Source organism: Phalacrocorax aristotelis, chromosome 6, assembly GCF_949628215.1.
Source record: "Phalacrocorax aristotelis chromosome 6, bGulAri2.1, whole genome shotgun sequence".
Classification (NCBI taxonomy): domain Eukaryota; kingdom Metazoa; phylum Chordata; class Aves; order Suliformes; family Phalacrocoracidae; genus Phalacrocorax; species Phalacrocorax aristotelis.
The window spans coordinates 58448778-58472557 of record NC_134281.1 but is presented as its reverse complement, the minus strand read 5'-3'; the positions used below and the strand labels follow the sequence as shown (position 1 = coordinate 58472557).

General features: G+C 40.2%; 2 protein-coding genes across 2 annotated transcripts; both read left to right on the top strand.

Moving 5' to 3' along the window:
• Nucleotides 1-456: 456 nt before the first annotated feature.
• GCLM (glutamate-cysteine ligase modifier subunit) lies at nt 457-13616 on the top strand. Its single transcript, XM_075098155.1, has 7 exons — nt 457-856; nt 3555-3620; nt 5997-6081; nt 6845-6901; nt 8147-8349; nt 9569-9683; nt 11422-13616. The coding sequence occupies exons 1-7, from the start codon at nt 737-739 to the stop codon at nt 11589-11591; spliced, it is 816 nt and encodes a 271-aa protein (XP_074954256.1). The 5' UTR covers nt 457-736; the 3' UTR covers nt 11592-13616.
• A 303-nt stretch (nt 13617-13919) lies between these two features.
• DNTTIP2 (deoxynucleotidyltransferase terminal interacting protein 2) lies at nt 13920-22783 on the top strand. The gene is made up of 7 exons (XM_075098153.1): nt 13920-14079; nt 15090-16840; nt 18349-18484; nt 19165-19260; nt 19641-19805; nt 21035-21144; nt 22630-22783. The coding sequence occupies exons 1-7, from the start codon at nt 13954-13956 to the stop codon at nt 22721-22723; spliced, it is 2478 nt and encodes an 825-aa protein (XP_074954254.1). The 5' UTR covers nt 13920-13953; the 3' UTR covers nt 22724-22783.
• Nucleotides 22784-23780: the final 997 nt, after the last annotated feature.

Genomic DNA, 23780 nt, shown 5'->3' with positions numbered 1-23780 from the left:
AGATCAGCTGATATAAAACTGGAGCGACACCCTGATGTTAAGTGTCACCAAAATTTAAACATAACCAAAGTACATAAGCACTTGGTTTCCTTTTCTGGGGCCTTTTATCTCAGCGTCTGTCAACGATTCTCTGTTACTTATAAGCATCATGACTAAAACTCCGATGGTTTCATTCATTTTACTAAGCCTGCAGAGTAGCTAAGGGCTTGCAGGTGATTCCACCGGGCCCACCCGAGCGACCGGCGGCCCGGCGCACGCTCGGAGCTCTGCCCGTCCCGGCAGGCGGCCGGGGCGGGCTCTCCCGCCGCCGGCAAGGAGTGTTACCAACCGGGAGAACCAGGCGTCTCCTCAGGGGCCGAGCCCCGTCTCACCTCAGGGGCGGCCACCGCCTCCCGCCAAGCACCCCCCTCCCATCAGGCGCCGCTGAGGAGAGCGAACGCCTCCCGCGGAGGCAGTGCGCAGGCGCAGAGCGCAAAGGTGAAGCAGCGGCCGGGACGCGCGCTGCCCGGTTGAGTGCGCTGCTTCCCGCCCTCGCTCCGCCCCACCCGGCCCCGCCCCGCCGCCCATTGTCCTGGTGCCGTGTGACCGGGGACGGTTACAAAGCACCCGCACCCCCCTCAACACCTTCCCCAGCCCCCCTCCGCCGCCGTTATTTGTGCTGAGTCACGGCGCGGCGGTGTCCGGTGCGGCGGGGAGGCCGGCGGTCGCAGCAGCAGCAGTAGTGCCAGGCTTCCCCATGGGGACGGAGGGCGCCCGCGCCCTGCTGGAGCGGGCGGCCACGCTCACCCTGCAGACCGGTAACCTCCTCAGCTGGGGCTGCCTGCGCAAGAAGTGCCCCGCCACCCCCGGAGAGGAGGTGAGCGGGGAGGGCGGGCACCGGCGCTTCCCCTCACGGTGGGCGGGGGTTGGGGGGCGAGCGATCGTTATCCGGAGTAGGGTTTGTTTTTTTTTCTGGCGATCCGGTGTCCGCAATCGAAGGGGAAAAGTGGAGTTAATTTCCTTCACGGCCGGTTTAGTCAACGGAGACCGGCCCCGCGGCCTGGCGGCTGAGAGCTCCGGGGCCGCCGGTGGCGGGAGCGGGAGGGAGAGGCAGGGCCAGGGCCGGGGAGGTGCCCCCGACCCGTGCCCGCGGGAGCCCTTTGGTGTGTTTGAGTTTCTGAACAACCCAGAGCGTGTTTTTGCCCTTGGGGCATGAAGAATTACAACGTTTGCGGGTTTAAGTACTGTCTGTAATGGCAAAGGAGGTCCCTGAGGCCTCTTTAGCAAGAGGAAGGCACGACTAGATAGGAACTTGCATTGGAAATGGTGAACATTCTCTTTTCTAACCTGAAATTAATTTCTTGGTGGTGACAAGTCTAAGGAAAAAATTACTCACTGCCTTCTTCCTTAAAGCATACGGTGGTCATTCTGTGTTAAAAAGTTGAAAGGACTCTTTAATCACCACTTTAAAACTATTACTTTTACCAGTATGTGTCAACACTTAGAATAATCCTGATAAAATGTCTAGAGACCCTGTGGTCGTGAACTTCAGAACCACTGTATTTTCTGTCTCGCCATGACACAGTAGTCTCAAAATGGTCTTTTAATAACGAGAAGAAACAAGGTTTTGGCTGGCTGTTGCTAGGTAGTGGCACCCACCGTTGGTAATCTGGAAGTTGGTTGGTTGCGTGCTAACTGTGCACAAATGATAAGAAAGGTGACTGGGAGGATGATGTAATGAGAAGGAAGAATTCATCATACTTTTATTTAGTTGCCGTGTGGTAATAACTCTTTTTATTTGGCCTGGTTGCTCAATACATTTTGTGGTCTGTGTGAAATAGGAGTAGATTCTGTAGCAAAGACATAGCTGTATTGTAATGGGCACGTTCTGGAGGGTAGTTAAATACAGAGTAGCCAGTGTGCATAACTAATCAGTGAAGGGATTTAAATCAATTTGTTTACAGGGTAATCTGCATTTAAACATGAGGCTGCCTGCTTTCCAGAGTTGCTGGAATTCCAAAAGCAGATGATTGGCATTAATTGTCAGAAATCGGCTTTTAATGCTTCTATTTGATGTAGTTAGTGTGTGTGCAGTTCTGAGGGGCAGAAGGTAAGCTAAAACATTGCAAACTGGGGAACCCTGACTTTATAAGTTTGGGGATGTAACTGTATTTGGAAAAGCTGGTCAAAGCAGTCAAGTATGCTGCACTTTTTACATGTGTTGAGGACAGGGGAATGGTGTGCTTTGGAGACAGAGGCTTGAGCATACTAACTGCAATAGAAATATAAAGCATGACAGTTGCAAAGTAGCAATATATAGAATATCATGCTTAGAACTGTCTCACTTTCCCTCAGAAAGGAAAAGATAACATTAGTTATCAAGTTACATAAAAAAGATATATCAAAATATGCCATTGGTTATCAAGTTGCATCAAAATAGGCTAAAGATTTCCAGCTTTGTGGGTAGTTATTTACCAGGGGTGGGGAAATTAAATTCTTTTGACCAAGTTTTTTTATGCTACTTTAAATGACTGGGAAAGATTGTATAGACTTTGTGCTTAGAAAGTATTCTTACTGTATCATGTCTTAAACTTTGAGATATCCAGCTTTAAGGGGGGAGTTGGCATCTAGTTTGTGCATGGTAGTATGAGCTCTCTCAATTAACGTCAGGTGTCACAGGAAAATGCTTTTTAGTGGTACAAAAAGTAGGTATCCACACAGTTATAAAATATATTGCTAGAAGTGAAGTAAAGCAGGAGCTCATGGAAGTGCTCCAACCTGTGGCAGACAGCAGTCTTGACAGCACATTTACTGGGCCTGTAGGGTAACAATTCCAAGATGTATCAGAGGGAAACTAGAGCGTTGGTACTGCTGAAGCACCGGTACAATATGCAGTTAATTAGCTGATTTAGACTTAATAGTTTTGCCTTACTGTGTTCAAGAAAATCCATGATCAGAATCATAGTCAAGTTTGTTTTGCATTTCTGGATGCAGGAAAAATGCAAGTGTGGGGTAGAATCTGAAGGTTCCCCCTTCAGTAATTAAGGACTTAAAAGCATTAGTGGTTTGGCCCAGTGGAATAGGTCGGCAGTAAATGAAAAGGGTCAGATGCATCTTGGAAAGAGAAGTAATTAATATAACGACTATTTAGTGATAGATTGTAAAGTCTTGGTTCTAACAATGTCACAGCACCTATGCTATTATCTGACTATGTTGAAACTTAAGCATCTCTAAGCAAAAAAGAATAATACAAAAACCCCAAACAAACCCCACCCCCACCCCCTAGTTCTTGCTTGCTTAGCATTGTTCTTTCCTTTAAAGTTGCATTGGTCTGAGAAATAAATGAAGTACAGTGCTTGTATTACTGCTAAAACTCTTTGTAAAAGAAAGGAAAATATGTAAGTAAACTAGTTTGAACAAATTTCACATGGAAGCTATGAAGGAAGACTCTTTCGTGGTTGAAGGAATGGTGTCATTAGTTTGCCTGCTCAGTCTGTCCTATGTGTGTATGAATCACTGTATTTCTGTGCAGCTGTAACATACCTACGCTTCACTATGAGAAAAATCTTTTGTAGGTGCGGGACTGCATTCAGAAAACGCTGACTGAATGGAGCTCAAAGATTGGACAAGACCTAAATCAGGTAGGAGAGGTATTATGTGTATTATCCATGTTACACATGAAAACAGATAAATATGTAGGTGGTTACACCTTCTAAAATACTTTTGTAGACATTTAGTAGATTCATTTGTATCTGCAGCTCCAGATATCTTAACAGAGTATTTATCAAAACCCCCTTCTTTTTTTTCTTCTTAATATTTAGTAAATTCGGGGAGTTTAAAAAATACCAAAGTAAAGAATCCTCTTGATGGCAAATAAGACAATTCTTAGCAAAACAAAAGTCCTGGTCTATAAGATTTCAAGTTAATTGTTGGGGAATCACAAAAACAACAACAAAAAAACCCCAACTGTATACCTCACAAGTTTGCTAGCATGCTTGTAAAAACACAGTGGAGAATTATCTAAGCTATGGAGATGATAAATTAGAATCATTAAGGTTGGATAAGACCTCTAGGATCATCAAGTCCAACTGTCAACCCAACACCCCCAGGCCTTGTAAAGCATGAAGTGCCATGTCTACACGTTTTTTGAATGCAGTCGGGGATGGTGACTCCACCACTTCTCTGGGCAGCCTGTGCCAATGCCTGAGCACTCTTCCAGTAAACACATTTTTCTTTATACCCAACCTAAACCTCCCCTGATGCAACTTGAGGCTATTTCCTCTCATCCTATCGTTTGTCACTTGCGAGAAGAGACCAACCCCCACCTCACTACAACCTCCTTTCAGGTAGTTGCAGAGAGCGATAGGGTCTCCCCCTCAGCCTCCTCTTCTCCAGGCTAAACCCCCCCAGACCCCTCAGCCGCCCCCCAGCACACTTGTGCTCTAGACCCTGCCCCAGCCCCGCTGCCCTTCTCTGGACACGCTCCAGCCCCTCAAGGCCCTTCTTGTCCCGAGGGGCCCAAACCTGAGCCCAGCATTCGAGGTGGGGCCTCACCAGGGCCGAGCACAGGGGCCCCATCCCTGCCCGGCTCCTGCTGGCCACACCAGTGCTGATGGAAGCCAGGGTGCTGTTGGCCGCCTTGGCCACCTGGGCACATGGCTGGCTCATGTTCAGATTGCTGAACATCATCCCATTTGGAGGGGAACTCTGAAGTGTAGCTTTGGGTGTTTCAGAAATATTTTTGAAGATACAGAGGCGCCAATTTTTCCCTTAAAAGCTAGAGACTTCCACATAATTCCTAAAACCACAATCATGGACATCTAACATCAACATCTTGGTGTATCTGCCTGCTCCTCTTTCACCATTGCTTCTGAAATTCAGCAAAGCAGCAATAGGTTCCCACTAAATACATTATTTGCTCTGTGAAATATTAGCATGCTTCATTAAAAAAAAAAACCACACCCACAAATCTAAAAAACAACCAACCAATAAAAAACTTTCGTGACCGTTTCTTTGGGTTTTGTTACCACTTCTTGTGTAATGGTGGCTTCAACTGCATGTTGCTGCATTCCACACTGGAGGCAGTTATTGCTGAATGATTTATGGAAGGTCTAATGATTGTTCAAGAAGAGAACATAAATAAATGTTTGTCTGTGTAAGATATAGGGATCCATTTAAAGTTAATTATTTAGTGTAAGCTAGGTTTTACTGTCAGAATATGTTAGCTGCATAATTCCAAGTTCTTTTATTAATTAATTGGTTTCCAGTAATTATTAAAAAAAAACAACCCAACAAACTTTTGTTTAAAATGCTGACTGTATGGAATAACTCAGAGTCATTTGAGGATTTTTTTGTAGGGCAGCAAAAATTACTGAAGAGCTCTTGGGTGGGGGGGTGTGGGGGGATGTGGGTGTGTGTGGATAATACAAAATCTCATGTAGGTAAAGACTTAAAAAAAGTCACCTTGTGCCAGCTGACATGAGCTGTCAGCCTAGTCTTAAATGAGGTCAGAGTGAAATCTCTAAAACTTCCCTAGTTTTTAGTTTCAAAATTATTGTTTTAAATCTGCATTTTATAGCATTTTCACTGTACACTTTTCATGGGCTTCACTGAAATTACAAAATATTTTTATGCAAAGATGTTGCCACTCAACACCCAAAAACCCTAATTCTGATGATGTTTTTTTATCAGCTGGCAAGGAGGCTTTTTTAAAGCAAGGCAGCCTGAATTGGCACAGTGATCTGTTCACATCAGAAAAACTTGTTCCAATAATTCTTACCAGTAATTTGTACTTTTTATATTAGGGGCACATAGGGCATTTCACGTAGCTTCATTTTCCTGACCTCCCCTCAAAGATCACACAGCATTGGGTTGGTTACTTTCTGCCATTGCATTTTTATACTATTTTAGTTTCTAACGGCTGTAAGGCTTTTTTTTTTAATTACTTAAAAACATTCTTCAGGAACTTACTGTCTCTTCTTGATGAGTGTTTCCTAAGTCTCATGTACTTACTACAGGAAATACTGGAGGTTCTGGAATGTGCTGTAGATCAAGCTATAGAAAAAATAAATCCTGAAGAAAGGGATGAGCTGAAAGTATCAGGTAAGGACATAGTAAAAAATCTGGTGACATAAAAGGGCTCCTTATGCAGTCATTAATATGATGTTCACATGTATATTCTTCCACTGTGTTTTGTAATTGCAAAGTCAAATGACAGTAGTGCACGCTGTCGTACTTTGGGTAATCTAGAAGTTGGCTAAGACAGACTTGAATTCGTATTCCAGGTTTTAAAGCAGCTTGGCATTTTTCTAGCTTAACTTACAACTCCTCAAGACATTTTAAATGTATTTTGTGAATATTTGACTTTTCTGAAGCGAAATATTACAGATAATACTGCAATTAAGAAATAGTATTGGAAGCACATTTATTTGCATAATTTTTCCAGGTTGAATATGATGAACTTGAAGGAGGCAGTCCAAACTAACACTAGTACATTTTGAGTCTCAGTAAGTTGTGAAGAAGTCTGTTTGTACTATTACATTTGGGGTTTTTATGCAGGTTGTTACACTTATTGCTTAGTGTCTTGATGCTTAAGTCCTAGCTTTACAGCTTATTAAATCATCTAACTGGATGATTTCTTGTTCTGAGACTGCACAACAACTTTGACATTTAAGAGAACGGTGTCTTTATTGGGCAGTCACCTTTCAGAAGGTTGGTTTTCTTCTCATGTTTGAAGTAATTGGAGTATATTCTAAGAACCCTTTACCCAAGAACTCATAAGTAGTGGATGTAGCAAAAGTAAATAGCTATATATTTAATAATAGCTGGCTTGTTTAGTTACTGATTCCAGTTCCTTTGAAAATAGCAAAACTTTTCATCGTTGGATCAAGCTCTTCATCGATCAGAGATGCAGTTGACCTGGGTAAGTGTGAAACTCAAACTCCTGGCAGAGTTTCTTTTTTACTTTAGTATTTAGACATAAAATTAGAACCTTTTCCATTGAAGAGGTGTATTTAATGGCTCTTACAAGTATATCCTGTTTTCCTATTAAGAGACACTTAGGTTATCAAGTCTATTTACATGTTAATTCAGTCAGTAAACTTATTAAATGTGGATTGCTGTAACCTTGTGTCTGCAAACTCAGTCTGATTCCTTGGTCCAAGCAGGAGCAAGATTTTATCCTTTCACACGAAACTTGGTAAAAGGTGGATAGCGTGTGATGTTTTAGTAGCAGTGAACGTGACAAGCTTTGCTACTAACTGTGCAGTATTTCAGAGATTAGTTAGGAAATGAACAGTGCTGCAAGCAGCTGATGAAAGAGTTAAGTTCTATTGAAAATACAATGTAATGTCTGTACGGATACATAAGTTTTGTTAGCCTAACGTAGCAGTAATTGTGAGCAGCACTGAATTTTACCACTTTGGAAGATTGTTGGGCATAAGTGGTTACCAAAGAACAAAGGGTCAGATGTCATTTTTTTCTATTGATACCCCCATTAATAGCCTCTTTATTGTAGGTTGTAGTACCTTTTGTTAAAAACACATTAATAGAATCCTCCTCAAGAAGAAAATATATTATATAGCTACTTAGTTTTATTCTTCTTGCTGTGCAAACAAGGCCTCATGACTTGAATCTTTCCTAAAGCTCAGTGATCCTCCAAGACTTGCCACTTCTCTCTGGCAATTTAAATCTCCATATTCCAAGTGCTTTTAGTCTAACTCTGCACATATATCAAATAGTTCTCCTAGTCCATGCCCTGTACTTGTGTTATAGTTCAGAGTGAAAGTTACATATTTTGGAAGAAATCGAGAGTGAAGGAACCAATAATTTTATGTCACCACTGTCTTCAGAGAAAAATATAGTTTTACTATTGAAAAGGAGAAAAAAGCTTTATGCTTTGTTTGGCAGGGTGTGTTTGTTGTGTTTTTTTTTCTCTCCTCCCCCACCAAGACTTACAACTGAAACTTGGCCTTCAGCTCTATGTTTGATTCTTCGCTAAAAACATTGCGTTACTATCCCTGACTGCTGATACGCTCAGAGTTTCAAATGGTGAATGGGAAACTAGCAGAGTGAAGCAGTAGGTGTGTGTTTTGCTGAATTTGAAGAGTCATGCTGCTTATGTTTGTATCTCACAAAACATTTTGCAGTGTCTCTACTTTTTCCTCAGCATGTTCTGCCCTTGGAGTTGCTCAGTTAGACTCCGTCATTATCGCCCCACCTCCTGTTGAAGATGGAACTAGCCTCTCCTTGGAATATTTGCAACCTTACTGGAAAGAACTTGAAACTCTAGTTCAAAGCAAAAAGATTGTTGCCATAGGTACCTCTGACCTAGATAAAACACTGTTAGAGCAGCTGTATCTGTGGGCACAGGTGAGCACAAGTTTCCTACTTGTAGCATTTCTAGGAAAGAGTAACTGTCCTGTTGGCTGCCACGTTGTTATAAACTTCTGTTATAAATGGGTTTATACACAAAATATTAGCCCTGTTATTTTCAGCATCTTATGGATGGTCACAATGTTGTTCAAGGTGGGGAAGGCTCAAAGTGCAATTATCAGTTGTTCGGTGGTGTTACATATAGGCCTGCAAAGGATGGAAACCACGGGTCTGTTCAGTAGCAGGTTCTTTGAAGTAGTTAAGTTTTGAATGCTTTTATGTTTAGAAAGGAGTATAAACAGTACTCTTAAGCCTTTGGATTTATTGCAGTGACTCTGAAAACATAAGTTGTTTTCACTTTAAGCTGTGTTATGAATGGAGGGATTTCCCCTTTGAGAAATGGTGTTTGAGTGCTAAGCTTAAATGTAAAGAGGAGGACAGGCTGTGAATCAAGTGGAACAATGTTTTGTTGTCCAATATGACAAATTGCCTCTTGAAACACCTAAGTGATGGAGGCCTGTACTACTATGTGCCCAAGCTCATGTAAGCTTGTGGATTTGCTGTTTCCTTATTTGCTCTTTCAGTACTCCTCTTAGAACATTTCTTTTGTGGTACATGAACAGACTGTATAAGTCTAAGAGGTCCTGCTGAGAGTTCTGATCTGTGCTCCTCGCTGTTTTGTCTATACTGAGAGGAGGGTAATTGAGGGGATTAACGACCACTGCCTGCATGGTGGTCATGGAGGCAGTTTGTGATGAGCAGAGTCAGTGGAAGAGAGTCCCTTTTAACTTAAGCTGATCCAAGCACTTACCTGAAGGCGTGGAAGGCTGCAAATTATATATCCTTAACAAAAATTACTTGGATTTTTTGAAGTCTCTTTCAAGCTAACACCCCTGTAATGTTTTTAGTACAACCTGCTGCCATTTAGGGAGCACAGCAGACAGGAAGACAGAATGGGTTAGTACCCATCTTGCTGTGGCAGCATCTGAAGTTAGATCCTGTTCTTGTTTTAGGTTCTGTGCTGCAGGAAGTTGCAAATGTCGAGTTGCCTGGTCAGCATCATGCGGAATTAATTAGCCTTGTTTGGACCTCAAAACTATGGTCAAAGGCAAATTGTTCAAAGCAAAATTTCTGTTGTAATAGAGGGCGTGGGGGAAACAACTAAAATACAGACATTAATATTTCTTTCCTTATAAAAGTATTCGGTTACTTTCAGGTGAAACCAAGTAGTAACCAGGTGAACCTAGCTTCCTGTTGTGTGATGCCACCTGATCTCACAGCATTTGCAAAACAGTTTGACATACAGCTGTTAACTCACAATGACCCAAAAGGTAAGGCTTTGCCTGATAAGTTAACAGAAGACTTCTAAGCGCATTCATTCAGTATAATCCTTCTCTGAACTTTGTTACATTTGTATCCTGAACAAAGCATTCTGACAGTTTCATCCCTTCGACATACTCTATTAAGTTCTTTTGCTTCAAGAAATGGGGGAAAAGGCAGACTTCCAGCCTTGCATAGTTTCTTGAAATCATTTTAATCAGAGAAAATAAAGTAAATAGAAGAACAAACTACCAAGAAATTTGTACTACATATGTTCAAAAAATAGCTTATTTCCACAAAACATAAAATGAAATGGCAGTTGTATGGCTGAAGGCCAGTAAATGACAAATGAAAGTCTGCTTGCCCAGAACTTGCCTATGAAATAGTTCACATAGAAATGTTGGTCAGTGGATTTTTTGAGTAGTTTGATAATGTTAGGCATATAAAATTATTATGCTTTAAGCAGGATTCTTTCAAAGTAGTGACTTCTTAAATTAACGTTATTACAGAAAGAATTGGTGTAAATTCTTCACTTGTTTCGTGCAGAGATTCATTTATCGAATGATTGAAGGACTTGGAGGCTTTCCTTTAGACTCTAGAACTCTTGAGCTACCAGCTCCCTAGAATATTCTGGGATATCATATTAGTTTCTCTTAAACACCATCTAATCTTCTTCACTAGAATGACACGTTTAAATATCTTGCTGGAATTGTAGGCAAGAAGTCTGAAACAATATTTAGTTAATTCCTGCCCTACGTTCTTCCTTAATACCAACTAACCATGATGATCATACTTTTACTTTCTTCTCCTTTCTTTCCATTCTGCCGCCCCCCCATCCATCCCCCCCTCCCCCCCCCCAAAGAAAAAAGTATTTATGAAGTAAATGTTTGATAGTACTACTGTTACAACTAATGAATTTCATCAGTGCTTGAGCACGTATCAGCACTGCTCCGGCAGCATACAAGATGAATTGCCATTCAATCTGAAAATTTCCATGTCCTGTGAAGTCCAAAGTGCAATCTGCAGTTTAGTAAATGCTCTCTATTCAGTCATGAAATAGAGTCATGAAATGAAAGAGAAGAGGATTTGGCTAAAAAACAAAGTGGGGAGTGATTCCCTTACGCACTGTTTGCTAAGCTTAACTTCTCTGTAATGGCCAGCGTAACAGTATTGAGACTATCTTTTGGGAACACCCCTCATCAAAGAGATTGTTCCCTTGACTGACTTTCCAGAGGAAACTAGGAGGATTTGTACTTGCCTTCCTTTTCAGCTTTGTGGCATTTAAGCTCATTTTTCTTAATGCTTTCTGGGCTTGTGGTTATTATGAACCAAGTTATGGGAGATGCTAGAAATGTTGACCTTCCAGAGACTGCAGAGCTGAGAATGCTCAGTACTTTGCTGATCTCAGCCTTATGCTGTACTCACCACTGGTTTGCCTAGCTAGCTTCTCTAAGGTGGTTTTTTTTCCTGCTAATGGCTCTGCCGATCAACTCCATTTGATACTGTAGAAGTCTCAGTTAAGTAGTTTTGTGGGAAATACTTAATATTGGGGGGGAAGTGTCCTGAAGATTTCTGCTGTAATATGCAGCTTTTTTTACCCTGTGTGCACTCCAGAAGAGTGGATCTGTGGAGTATCTGGCACCACTTAAGATTTCTCACTGTAGGAAAAGGCTTCTCTTACTAAGCGTTGCTTTTTGCAGCTGTTTATATTACATTACTTAAAGCATGAATATCCTTTTTTAACTTCAGAAATACTTTGTGATGCAAGTTTCCAAGAAGCTCTTCAGGAAAGCATCAAGAACACGAAAGCACACGAGTGGATTCCTTTATGGCTTCTCCGGTATTCAGTCATTGTTAAAAGCAGAGGAATTATCAAGTCCAAAGGCTATATCATGCAAGCTAAAAAAAATGCCTCTTAAAATACTTTCGTTTTCCTTTTTTTTTTTTTTAAACAGCTTACTGTTTAATTTCTTGGGAATGGGGGGAACATTGCTTTTTTCATAGAAACACTTTTACAGCATTTGTAACGAAGACCAAAAGTTGTAATTATTCAGTGTGGTGCCAGCAGGAGTGTCTGCAGTGTTCTTATGCTGTTTTTCTTTCTTAACCTATTGACCAGTTCATTTAAAAGATGAAATATTTGGGGTTTGGTTTTAATTGAAATTATAGAGAAAGTTTAAAATATTTTTCTTGGTATGACCAGTTCATTGTAAAATTACCATTATATTTTAGCTGCCGTTAGGTAGTATAGAGAAACATATATTTTTATTTTAAAAAAAAGGAATTATCTTAAATAATAGTTACTTACCTGGTAGGTACAGATTTCAAACATTCAAGGACTAGTTTTTATAGAAAATTGTCATCTTTTATGAAAAACTACCCAAAAAAATTAAACTGGTATGTCATTACTTGGTATGTGTACATATAGGCAAGTCAGCTGTTTAATTTGTGCAGATTGGAAAATTGGTTTATTTTTAATATAATGTAAAAGACCTCTATCATTTAGAAAAAGTGCATCTTCCAAATTACTTTCTGACTGTTACTTGAATTCCTTCTGGCTTCTTTGTGCCTCAATATACTTTGTTTAGTGTTTGCACAAGAGTGATGGCATCTTTACTGTTTAAAATAGAAAATGTATTATTGTGTGAATGTTTAAAAATCAGAATTGAAAACAAGTGATGAAAAATGTGTTAATCCCAAATTGGATTGTGCCTGTCTTCTCAGCCGTGGCTTGTTTTTTTTGATACTTGTGAACTACGCAATCAGAATTGGCCAAGTCGTAACAGTAAACGTTGAAGCTGTTCCCTATAGGATTGTGTAAAATGGATGACTTCTTTTGGGGTAAGAAACTTTGTTGCCTGAGTGCCATTCAGAAATGATGCAAGCCAAGGGTTAGCTTGAAGTTAGGTATATTTTTGTTTGGCAGTAGCTTAAGCTCTGGCTTTTGAATCCTAGAGGGATTGCTGCAGCTGAGGCAAGGCTTTGGTTTAACGTAGCCTTTCTATCAAAAAGGCCTTTTCATTTCCTTGGCCTTCAAATCAGAGTAGATAGCAAAAGATCAACTTGTAGTGCAGTGGGAGCTTGATACTGTCTAAAATACTAATTTTCTTTTTTATTTCAGGCAGGAGCAGGGCTTCATACTAGCAGTACTCATCAACTTAACTGTATATATTTTGACATTTGGAGTGTAAGGGAGTGAATTTTCATCAACATCTTTCAAATTCTGTCATATAGGCAGCTAGTGGAGGTCGCATGCTTGCAGGTGGTGTCTAGTGTCAGCTTCCTGCAATCCATTCCACTAAGTGTAAAGGTGAAATTTTTAAGATACCTTTTGATTCCTCTAATATCTTAGGTATAGGTGGGAAATACTGGGAAATACTCCTGGACTTGTTCAGCTCTTTTGATAAATGAGAGAGAAAACTGGAACTAGTAATGCATCAATAAAAGCTTGAGGTTTTTTTTTTCTCCTATCAAAATGTAGTGGGGTTTGGGGTTTTTTCCATGTCAGGTCAGTATGTATCCAAGTTTCAAAACTACCTGAGTTTCATTTTAACCTTCCCTACCAGCTCCAAGTTGTGTGCTGCTGCTGATTAACCACTATCTGTAAATTCTGTCTCTGTTTGGCTGTTGACATTCTGTATTGTATTACTCGCACGTGTGCTCAGTTTTATAAATTGAAATGCTACCAAACAAGAATTGTGCTATAACAATGTATGGGCTGCTCTAATGGGATAATTATTTATTTCCTTTCTGTAAACTGTTAACAAATTGTTTGCTGTAGAAAAGTACTCTTCAAGACATGATAACCTTATTTTTCTAGAGTGACTGATAACCTGATAAAAACATTACACTATCTCATTAATTTGTGTCAAAGTGGGAGAGACGGGATTTCCTTCCATGGCAGAAAGTTTTAATTAAAAATTGAAATTCTTGCAGGCTTTTAATCTGTGCTCTGTATGAATTCTCATAATCTCTAACAGTATTTTACACTGTCATAAATATTTTATGACAAAAGTGTAAAATACTATGCTCTGGGATTTCATGATCTAATGGCGTATGTCATCCCCTCCCCTAACCGCGAACGCGCGCGCCCTAGAGCAGGTTGCCGCGCTGCTGTTCACGCCGCCGCCGCCCTCGCTCTCCCTCGGTGGCCCGAACGCGGCTTTTCTCCGTTTTACCCGTTTTTTTTAATAACCTGAGGTGACGGGGCGGGGCGGCGGCGGCCCCGCTCGCGCCGCCGGCAGGGCGGGCGGAAGGGGCGGGCACGGCGCGGCTGACAAGATGGTGTCCACCAGGCGGGCGGCGGCGCGGCGCAGCGAGCAGGGGGCGCGGACCGCGGCCGGGGCGGGCGGCGGCGGCGCTAGTGACAGCAGCCCCGCTGGGTCCCCGCCCGCCGGCGCGGCGGAGGTGAGGGGGGGGGGTCTGGGAGCGCGGGGGAGTGGGCAGCCGGATGCCGCCCATCCTGCGGTGCTGCTGCGGTGCTGTGGCAGCCATCTTCCTACAGGCGTGCGGCCTCGCCATGGGGCCCCCCGGTGTCCGCGGCGGGCGGGCGGTGGAGCACTTCCCCGGTGTCCGGGGCCCGCGCTAGGGGCAACAGCGTGCCCGCCTGCCGCGGCTGGCCCTGCCACCGCCTTCCCCTCTCGTGGCTTGCAGCCGTGGTGGGTTGTTAAACCATTTAACGTTATGAGGTAAAGCTTAGAGTATGGGGTTTTGCGGTTTGGTTTGGGGTTTTTTTCCCCCTTTTTTTCCTTATACACTGTAGTTATTTCATTGTTTCTCTGTGGCTTTTCCACTAGACCCGAAAATGCAGTCACGTAACTAAGCATGGTTTATGTTGTTCCTACATTGTTCTATGTTTTGGGAAGATCCTGCTGTTGCAGAGTGTTATCTCTTTCCAAAATTTTGAATTGTATTCCAGGTAGCTTACAAGCATCATTAAAGAAGCAAATTATGCTTAACATCACAGTTGCTGCAAGGCCAGTCTGTTCCTAAAACTGTTAAAATTGGTTATAGAAACGATTTTGGGGCACATTCTGCCAGTTGCTAGGCTTCAGTGTTTTATAGTTGAGCAGATCTTTCAATGTTTCTGAACATCGCTTCTGGATTTACTTCCCATCATGGCTTGCCAGAACTTTTTAGAATTCTAAGATATCTGTTTATATTTCTTAATGTGTTTGTTTAAATTTCTTAATGGATGTATGTGCTGCTTTGCCTGCCTTGACCAAAAGCTGGCAGATAAACAGATAAGCAAGGGACGGTTTGTTAACACTTCTTCCACATACATAGGGCTATGCAGTGATATGTAATATGTCGTCAGCTTGAGAAGATTTGTTTAAAAGATTGTTAGTGATTTGCATAGCATCCTTTTCCTGGGGTTCTTTTATCTGTTAATACTTTTTTTTTTACTCCTTTTCTAGATGCTATCTGCTGAAATGAGTACTCCTGTGCCTATGAGGATGACTAGAAGAAGAACTAAATCAATTTATAAGCCAGAGGTAATTGAGGAGTCTCAGTCTGAAGAGGTGGAACATGCAGAAACAAAGTCAGATGTCAGCGATAGCCTAGAGATGCAAATTACTAAAAATGAGAGCACATCTGTTCATTCAGCACAAACAGTTGCTGAACCACAAGCTGATGGGGATGTGTCGGAAGCAGAATCAAACTGCTCTGCTGTGTCTGGTCTTCAGACACCTTTGGTTCTAAGAGTAACAAGAAGACGACAAATTGTAGTTCCTTATCAGCCGGATTCTCCTGACAGAAAAAGACGTGACAAGGCAGCTTTTCTAAATAAGTTAAGCAGGATTCTGGATGAAGATGATACCTCTGAAGCCGAGTCTTGTTCCTCTGCTGTTTCTAGTGGCCAGATGCCTACTGTTACCAGAACTACAAGAAGCAGGCAAAGCAAAAAGAAATTGCAGCCAGATAAAGTTCATGAAGGCCAGAGTGAAGATATTTCTGATGCAGAGTCATGCTGCTTAAGTTCCTGTATGGAACCGCCCATCACTACCAAACGAATTACTAGGAGCATGCAAATGAAATCACAAGCAGAAAATACTAAGCAGACTGAGAAAGGAAACAGAATCGTTTCAGAAGATGAGAATTTAGTTGAGGATGCCGTTAAATCTGAGCCAGTAATAATTCTTGATTCTATACCTGCTGCAAAATTTGCCTGTGACACAGAAGACGCTTCCACTGTCACTGAGGATAATAAAGAACCCACTTCACTTAAAAGCAAATGTTCTTCCAAATCTGTCAATACAACCCAGAGTGAAGACATGAAAAAAGAGGTTTTGAATGATGAGACACCCAGCAGTCTTAGAAAAATGAAACTAAGTGACACTGGGTCGCCTGAAAAAAAGCCAATAAAAAATACAGAGTCTGTTGGGGTAGATGATTCAGAGGAAGCATGTGGCCAAATAGAAGAACACAGTAAAATACTTGGGAGGGAGGGGAAATTAGAGCGTATGGTTCTTTCTTTGACTGATTGCATGAGTCCCAAAAAATTCTTAGAATCCCAAGGGCAAACAGCACCAAATGAAAGTAAAAACATTCTAGAATGCAAAAGAGCGGATGCAGAGGCAGATGCAGAGCAGTCTTTCACCCATGCTGATCAATCAAGAAAGGGTGAGCAAGCTAGTGCAGCGAACAGCCCAGAAAAGGACGTAGCTGTTGCACAAAGACCTGGTAGCGTTGATAGATGCAGGATGCTTGAAATCGGTGTGGACAGTGGTGAAGAACAAACTGGAGAATATGCTGAATCTGTATCCCACAACAGTGAAAGATCAAGCAGTGGAAACGATTCTGTTACGTTGTTTCTGAGCAAAGATGAAAGCGATGAATCTGAAAATAGTGATGTGGCTGACATAGATACAGTTGAAGACAATCTGTGTTATAAGGAGGCAGATGAGAGGACTCCTTCCCTGAACAAATCGTTAAAAAACAGTTCAGTGCATGCTGAAGGACTTTTTGTAATTGATACTGAGCCTGGCATGAGTTCCAGCCAAAAATATTATCTAGATCAGGTAGACCAAGGTAGTGATGCTGAAAGTAAGCATGAAGGAGGTGAAAAAGGTGAAGAATCCTCAGATCTGGAAGAGGCTGAAGAGGAATTGATAGATGAAGATGAGAAGGATGAAGATGATGATTTGTTGAAAAACAAGATTGATGTGTAAGTATCTTCTGGGGAATAACTAAATAATCTGCATTTCATTCAATCATATCCATAGCATATGTACATTAAGCGCTAAATGATGCGGAATAAATGAGGGAGTAGTCTCATCATATAAGCCATATTGATGTGAAAAGTGGGTTACACAGATTATAAAATGCAAGTATAGTCCATAAATTCAGGGTTTGCGTTTTTTTGAGTTATGTGTATACAGAACAGAACTCTGAAATATTTAGGCATGTGGAGGCCTTGTATGTGTTCAACTTGAAAAACAAAATGTGAAACTGGGTTAAACTTGTCAGGCCGACTTAATCGCATATTCAGGTCACAGTTTTCTTAATTGTTGATTATTTTTTTTGTTTAGTTTGAATATAAATAACAAGAAGTCCAGTAAATTCCTTACACATTGCCTAATTAGATCATGCTTTTTAATCCTAAACAGTCATGTATACCTTTATGTTTTCAGTTCTTGTTGTGCTGTGGGATGGTGACACTTCAGGGGGAATTGGCCCAGTATAGAATCACAGAATAATTTAGGTTAGATGGGACCTCTTGAGCTCTTGTCGTCCAAGTCCTGCTAAAATCCCTTTATATGCTTCAGATGTTTAAAGCATAATACTCTGTTTAGGTTGGATAAATAACACTTAATCTTCTCAAAACCTTCAGGGAGGCCAGAAGTCTTTCAAGAATTTAGCCAAGCATTAAGTGTAAAGGCTTTATAGAAGATTAGTCACAGTTTAATAAAAAGTGATAAAGGGCTTGTATTAAACATTCAAGGTACAATAAATATCTGCTGTACATCTTTACATATTACCATATTTCTTCATAATACTTTATAGCTTTTAAACATTCTTGTCAAAAACCTCCTTTTGAGTCAGCCATCGTACGTTGTTTGCGGATACATTCCTTTGGCTGCCTGAATGAAGTAGTGAAAACATATGAAACACATTAGCTTTGAAATGTTTAATAACGCTATTCCTACTACTGTTTCACGTACAAGGATATAACATTCCTACGATGAATTCTAGCTTCTTCATACTTTCACTAAGAGTTGATATTTTTACCGCCCACGTGTTTGCTTTTTTCAGTTTTTTTTTTCCTCTTTAGCTAGCAAGCTTCTCAATGTATAGGAGAAGGATGCGGATCATGAGTTCTTTCGGCAAAGTTAAGCGAATTAAGAATTCAGTTTTATGGAAGATGGTAATGTCTAAGATAAGAATACAGCATTAAGAGTTAATATGAAAGATTTGTGGAAGTGATTCCACAAGTACTGTTCTTTAATAAACTCTCACTTCATATAATGGCATGATTGTTTATCCCCCCTCATCTTCTGTCACCTCTAAATTATGCATTTATTCTAGATACTGAGACTTAAAATAATTCAGAACTGAACCTAAGTGGGAAGAATAAGAAAAATGTTTTTTTCTGTTTATCTTTCTCAGAGGACAGTAGAAGGTTTAGCTGCATGCTTGTTACAATATTCTAATCATTAACTATTTCCCTTTTAGTTTACATCTTTCCAGCAGCATAGACCCTGGTTTGAATATCAAGAAGCTTGGAGGTTTATATATTAGTTTTGATGCAAAAAAACAGAAGCCTGGCTCAAGTGTAACTAAACCACCGTCAGAGAAAAAGAAAGACCAGGTAATGTGTTTACAATTATGCAGTTACCTGTAAGTACAGTAACACAGAGATGTTAATTTAATAAGGTTGGTTTACTTGTTTTTAAAGTAGTATCCTGTTTTATGGTTTTCTGAGAACTTCCATTCTTTTTTGCCAAAGTGTGGATTTATGTTTGGTTTTAATTGTAAGAATTTAAACACATGACACTTCAGAAAATGAAAAGCAGTGCAAATGCCAGCATTATCTTGTAAAATAAAACAAAGCTGATTATGCCTGCAGCTTTGCCTAATGGTACACGAGCTGAAGGTCTGCTAACAGATGTGTAGTCCCTAGCAAGAGTGAATTTCAGTATATAAATGTCTGTACTCTCCCTAATATGGAATTAGCAGTTTTGTTTCAAAAGCACCCTTTGAGGTAAAGGAATGTGTTATTTTTGTTGAGGCTGTTTTCTTAGGCTCATCCAAGATAGCCCTCTTCATCCTAAAGTATTTGCTGTAGCCAGCTGCTTTCTGTTGTTGGGCAGGGTTCTGCTTTGAAGGTCCCCACTACTTTAGTTGTGGATCAAAGAAACTTTTAAGTGTTGTATTATAATGCTTGGTTTAGGTTCTGCATGATTCTTTTAGTAGGTTCTGTAAATACAGTGAAGTGGTAGAATTTGTATCAGTGAGATGACTGTCTAATGTTAAAAAAATTTCTTACAGCTCTTGGAGAAGAGTATAATAACTCCAGATTTTGAAAAAAAGGAATGTGTCCCATCCTTCAGGGAATCACTTCACCAGCTAAAGAAACAGCGCAGGGTAAGTGAAGAGCTGATAACGCCTCAAATAACAAAACAAGCTTTGGTAGAAAGCTCCATGCTGGGACTGTGTGTGTTTATGGGCCTCACTGGAAGTAGAGTGATGAACTGCGATTTAGTGTCTTCCGTGAGCCATCCTATGAAAAGCCATCCTTTTAGTCACCAGGACAGTGAAGTGAAAGATAATGTGCTCAGGTGGTACAAATCTGTCATTAATACAGTGCTGGTGACCACCTCATTAAAAGGGTCATGAATTATGCTTTTAAAAGGTACGGAGTTATGTTGTAAATGCTTCACCCATCTTGTGGAGGGGAGGGTTCCCTGCTCTACCCTGTCCTAGTTCCTGACTGCAAATTTATTAATCTTGGGATTACATCCTAGGCAGAGCGAGAGAAAACAACAGGTGACGGTTGGTTTGGTATGAAAGCCCCAGAAATCACAAGTGAACTGAAAAATGATCTTAAAGTTTTGAAGATGAGAGCTTCATTGGACCCTAAGCATTTTTATAAGAAGAATGATAGAGACGGTCTACCCAAGTACTTCCAGGTAAGGAAACAGCAGAAGGTGGCATTATACTGCCGAAGTTCCGAACAGCTCCTCTTATTCCCTGCCTATTTTGTAGGTAGCCTCTGTGTTGATTTAATTTCATAGCTTAATTATTGAAGTGGTTTGATTACTGGGCTGCAGTTTACAACTCTTTAACTGTATATTATATATGGGTATATGCTGGGGTTTTCTAATTTCAGCAGATCTCATAGTCCTGAACAAACATCTGACTTAATTCATATTCTGAACCCTCAGTGGATTAGATTTTCACTGCTTTTTTTAAAGCATTAGCTTTTTTTAACAAGTGTGTAGAAAATTAGCATTTATTTTCTTACTAGCTAATACAGTTTGAATGGAGACAGCTAGCTTTGTCTCCTGTGCCCCCTGCTCTGGGTGTGCCTGCTCGAGCAGGGGGGTTGGACAAGATGATTTCCAGAGGTCCCTTCCAGTCCCTGCCTTCTGTGAGTCTGTGACCAGCCCAAACTTCTGCTGCTGTAACTCTCAGCTTTGAAGTGGTTTGCATAAAGAAAATAACTTCTGCACAAACCATGGAAATAGGCTTCCGTCTGCTTACACCTGTTTGAATAGTTAGCGTGCTTGAGGGAATTGTTTTTATTTCTCAAAATATTACCACTTCACTCTAAAGAGTGGGTCATCTTGTATGTTTTGAAGTTTCTGGGCATAGAAAAACTTAGAAGTGTTCTGCATAATGAGATCTGCACAGGTCTGTTTTCACATGAAACATGTACTCCATGTATCTCCACTGCTAACCTGAATCGTCAGAACTGGTTAACGTGCTGGTTGGAAACAATGTGGTGTGTTCCAGGACGAAGCTCTTGCATTAGAGCTGAATTAACTGCTGTGTAGCCATCTAGCGAAACTACCACAATGGCAGAGACAGGAAAGAGTTAAGATGGTCTTAAGGACTTCCTTTCCCTCCTTGGGAAAAAGTTTCAAAGTCAAGAACTGGATTTCTTTTATGAATGCGAGCTTTGATTCAGCAGTCCAGTGCTGAAAACTGTACGGTCTTGGAGCTCAGGCCCTCCTCTGTGCACTAAACAATGAGACAAAAAGTGGCTCTGCATACAAAACATTGCTTAATTCTTTGGATATTTTGCACTTTCTTAAGGTACTGTTCTGATCTTCTCTGTAGGTGTCAGTGAGGATTTAAAAAAGAAAAAAAGGCAAAATAATCAACATCTTGCTGAATGCTTTTATTTGTTTTCTAGGTTGGAACTGTGGTCGATTCTCCCATAGACTTTTACCATAGCCGAATCCCAAAGAAACAAAGGAAGAGAACAATTGTTGAAGAGCTGCTTGCGGATTCTGAGTTTAGAAGGTATTTAAAAATTGTTTTGTAATTCTGATATCCTATGGAAGAGAGGAGTATTTTTCACTATATAACTTTTTTGTTGTTTTTATTCAGCTTATATGGGTTTTTTTTTATACTTCAAAGAAAACTTTTTAGACTGTTTTAGCACTTCAGCAGCACTGCCATTCATTGAGAAGATCTAAGGGACAGGGGCTAATTAAAGTGAGATAGTGTGGTTTTTTATCTTTGTAAAGGTTTTATCCAACTTGGGTTATCGCTACTGGCAGCCGCTCTTAATGTCAGTGTTGAAGAGATAGCAGCCCTACTCTGGTTTACTTCTAAAATAAGTGTCTGCACAGGCTTACACCAAAATCCAAGGGCTCTGAATGAGTGATTCATGCCTATGCATGCATGTTTTTTTGTTGTTTAAAGACTGAATAATTTTTCTTCTCATAATTGACAGAAAAGCGCTACTGTAATCCTATGAAAGTTGATATTATTTCATTTTATAAGCATGTCAGTCTGCCACCTGTCATAGGAATCAAAATCGTGCTAGAAGTCTTACTTGAAGAACATGATTGAATTAATTAATGTTTGCATACCCTGCAATTTCTGGAGATCCCTTAGTTGATCCATTTTGATATTGGTTATTACATGACGTTAATATGTGCTGCTTTTTTCACGTAATGACATGTTTTCTTGGTAGTAGTACATGATTTGGGATTACAAGGTTAATGTTGTCCAGCTTGTAAATTAATTATTAATCTTGGGAAGGCAAGTTATTTCTTAACTTTGTGGCTTGAACTGATTTATAAGGTATTTATTAGAAGATATTTTTAAAAAGTAATGTTTTTGAAACTTGATCAGTTAATTTATGTGGTGGCTAATTAAGAGCTTTATCCAGATACTTGAGCGTTAGTGCAGATAGTTGTCAGGTTTCAGTGTCGCAATCAAAAGCCTCAATACTGCTCAGTGTGCAGTGATCTGTTGTGGTAATTAGTACAGGTACGTAAGAATCCGTATTAGAGGAGGTAGCAACTCATGTTCAGTAAGTATATCCTGTTGATTGTTTAGTGTTTAATCTCATCTCAGTTTTCAATCTTGAGTAGGGTAAGGCTGATTATCTTGAGTTCGCTGAGAGGGCAGTATAAAAACGGGTATAATTTATCCATAGTATTGTCAAAATTGATGTCTTCCTGCCATGAGCAGTAGCAGTGTTTTAGCAAACTGTCCAAAACGTGATGGTGTAAGCAATGAAGAACCCCCTGGTTGTGCCAAAATGAATGATTCTTCAATCAAATTTACTTCCGAAGCAGACTTACCTACCTTTATCATTAATCCAAACGTCGATTTCCCTTTACCTACACATAAGTGTATAAAATTAAAGAAATCTGACTCAGAAAACATGAGAGAACTCAATTTGGCAAATTATATGTGTAGAGTACTTTCCATGTTATCTTTTCCTGAACTTTGGTTTACCATGCTTAAAAGTAAATTATCTATTTTGTTCAGATATAATAAAAAGAAGTATCAGGAGATCATGAGTGAAAAAGCAGCTTTTGCAGCAGGGAAGAAGAAGCGGAAGAAGAAGAAATTTCACAATTAAGACTAAAGAAGAAAAATAACAAGCTGGAACAACTTACTTGTTATAAAAGTTTTTACAGAATGCTTTGGTTGTGGTGTTTTTGTCTTTTTTGAAGACTGCAGGTCATGCGCCAATTGAGGTTTAGGGAATTCCTTGCAGTGAGAATTTGGTAGGGAGCTTTATCAAGTTATTAGGTATCTAAATTTAAATTAATTTAGATTTTAAAACTAAATTAATTTTTAATATTTATGTAAAAAGATAACTATATGAAAGCATGTTGTTAAATCTGAGCACAAAATCCAACTTCATGATTGTGGTCTTTTAAAGCTTCAGTCTTTACAGCAATGAATTAGTCCATGCAGTTTAAGGTTACATGTGTAATTCACCTTGGCACCCATTATATGCCAGAACAAATTTTTCCATGTCTTGTCGGAGGTGCTGCTGGCCAGTTCTGTGGTAGATGGTATCGAGAAATAGTTTGGATGTGAAGGGTTTATTTCAACACTGACCACAATAGGATTGAGAATGTCCTGGAATTCAGCATATACATACATTATATAAAATAATAATATGTGTAATTTATAAAGAAATATGAATAAATAATAAAGAAGATATAAATTACATACTGTTTAATAGATAAAATAATGTAAGTATGTATTATTTATATATAAAACTTTAACATTCAGTCATATGTTGCTTTTATTAATTTTTACCGTTTGATAATTGTCTAATGATCCTTCTGAAAAGCCCGTGACGGTGTGGCCCACTACCTAGGGTGTGGTGTGCAGGTTGTGGTCTGGTAGCCGACGTGGAATAGTTCTTCAGGTAAATGAATCGAGTGTGTTTGGAAGGCCTCTGCTACCATTGTAGAACCAGAGGTGGCGGCAGCTCGGTTCCCCTTTAGTGACGGTTCATAACCTTTTGTGATTGTCAGAACTGTTGCGGTGTTTGGTTGGTTTTCAATGACCTGGTTATTATATTTCCGTTAGAATTAGCATAACTCAGTACTGCCCTTAGCGGGCAAGATGGATAATAGAAGAAATGACTGTCACTACATTGTCTTAGGTGGATTGGGTGA

Excerpts from the sequence above, each read along its gene's own strand:
- DNTTIP2 (XM_075098153.1), top strand. The coding sequence starts at position 13,954 with ATGGTGTCCACCAGGCGGGCGGCGGCGCGGCGCAGCGAGCAGGGGGCG. Across the intron at positions 14,080-15,089 it reads CGCCCGCCGGCGCGGCGGAG|ATGCTATCTGCTGAAATGAG; the intron begins GTGAGGGGGGGG and ends CTCCTTTTCTAG. Across the intron at positions 16,841-18,348 it reads TTGAAAAACAAGATTGATGT|TTTACATCTTTCCAGCAGCA; the intron begins GTAAGTATCTTC and ends TTTCCCTTTTAG.
- GCLM (XM_075098155.1), top strand. The coding sequence starts at position 737 with ATGGGGACGGAGGGCGCCCGCGCCCTGCTGGAGCGGGCGGCCACGCTC. Across the intron at positions 8,350-9,568 it reads AGCTGTATCTGTGGGCACAG|GTGAAACCAAGTAGTAACCA; the intron begins GTGAGCACAAGT and ends GGTTACTTTCAG. Across the intron at positions 9,684-11,421 it reads AACTCACAATGACCCAAAAG|AAATACTTTGTGATGCAAGT; the intron begins GTAAGGCTTTGC and ends TTTTAACTTCAG.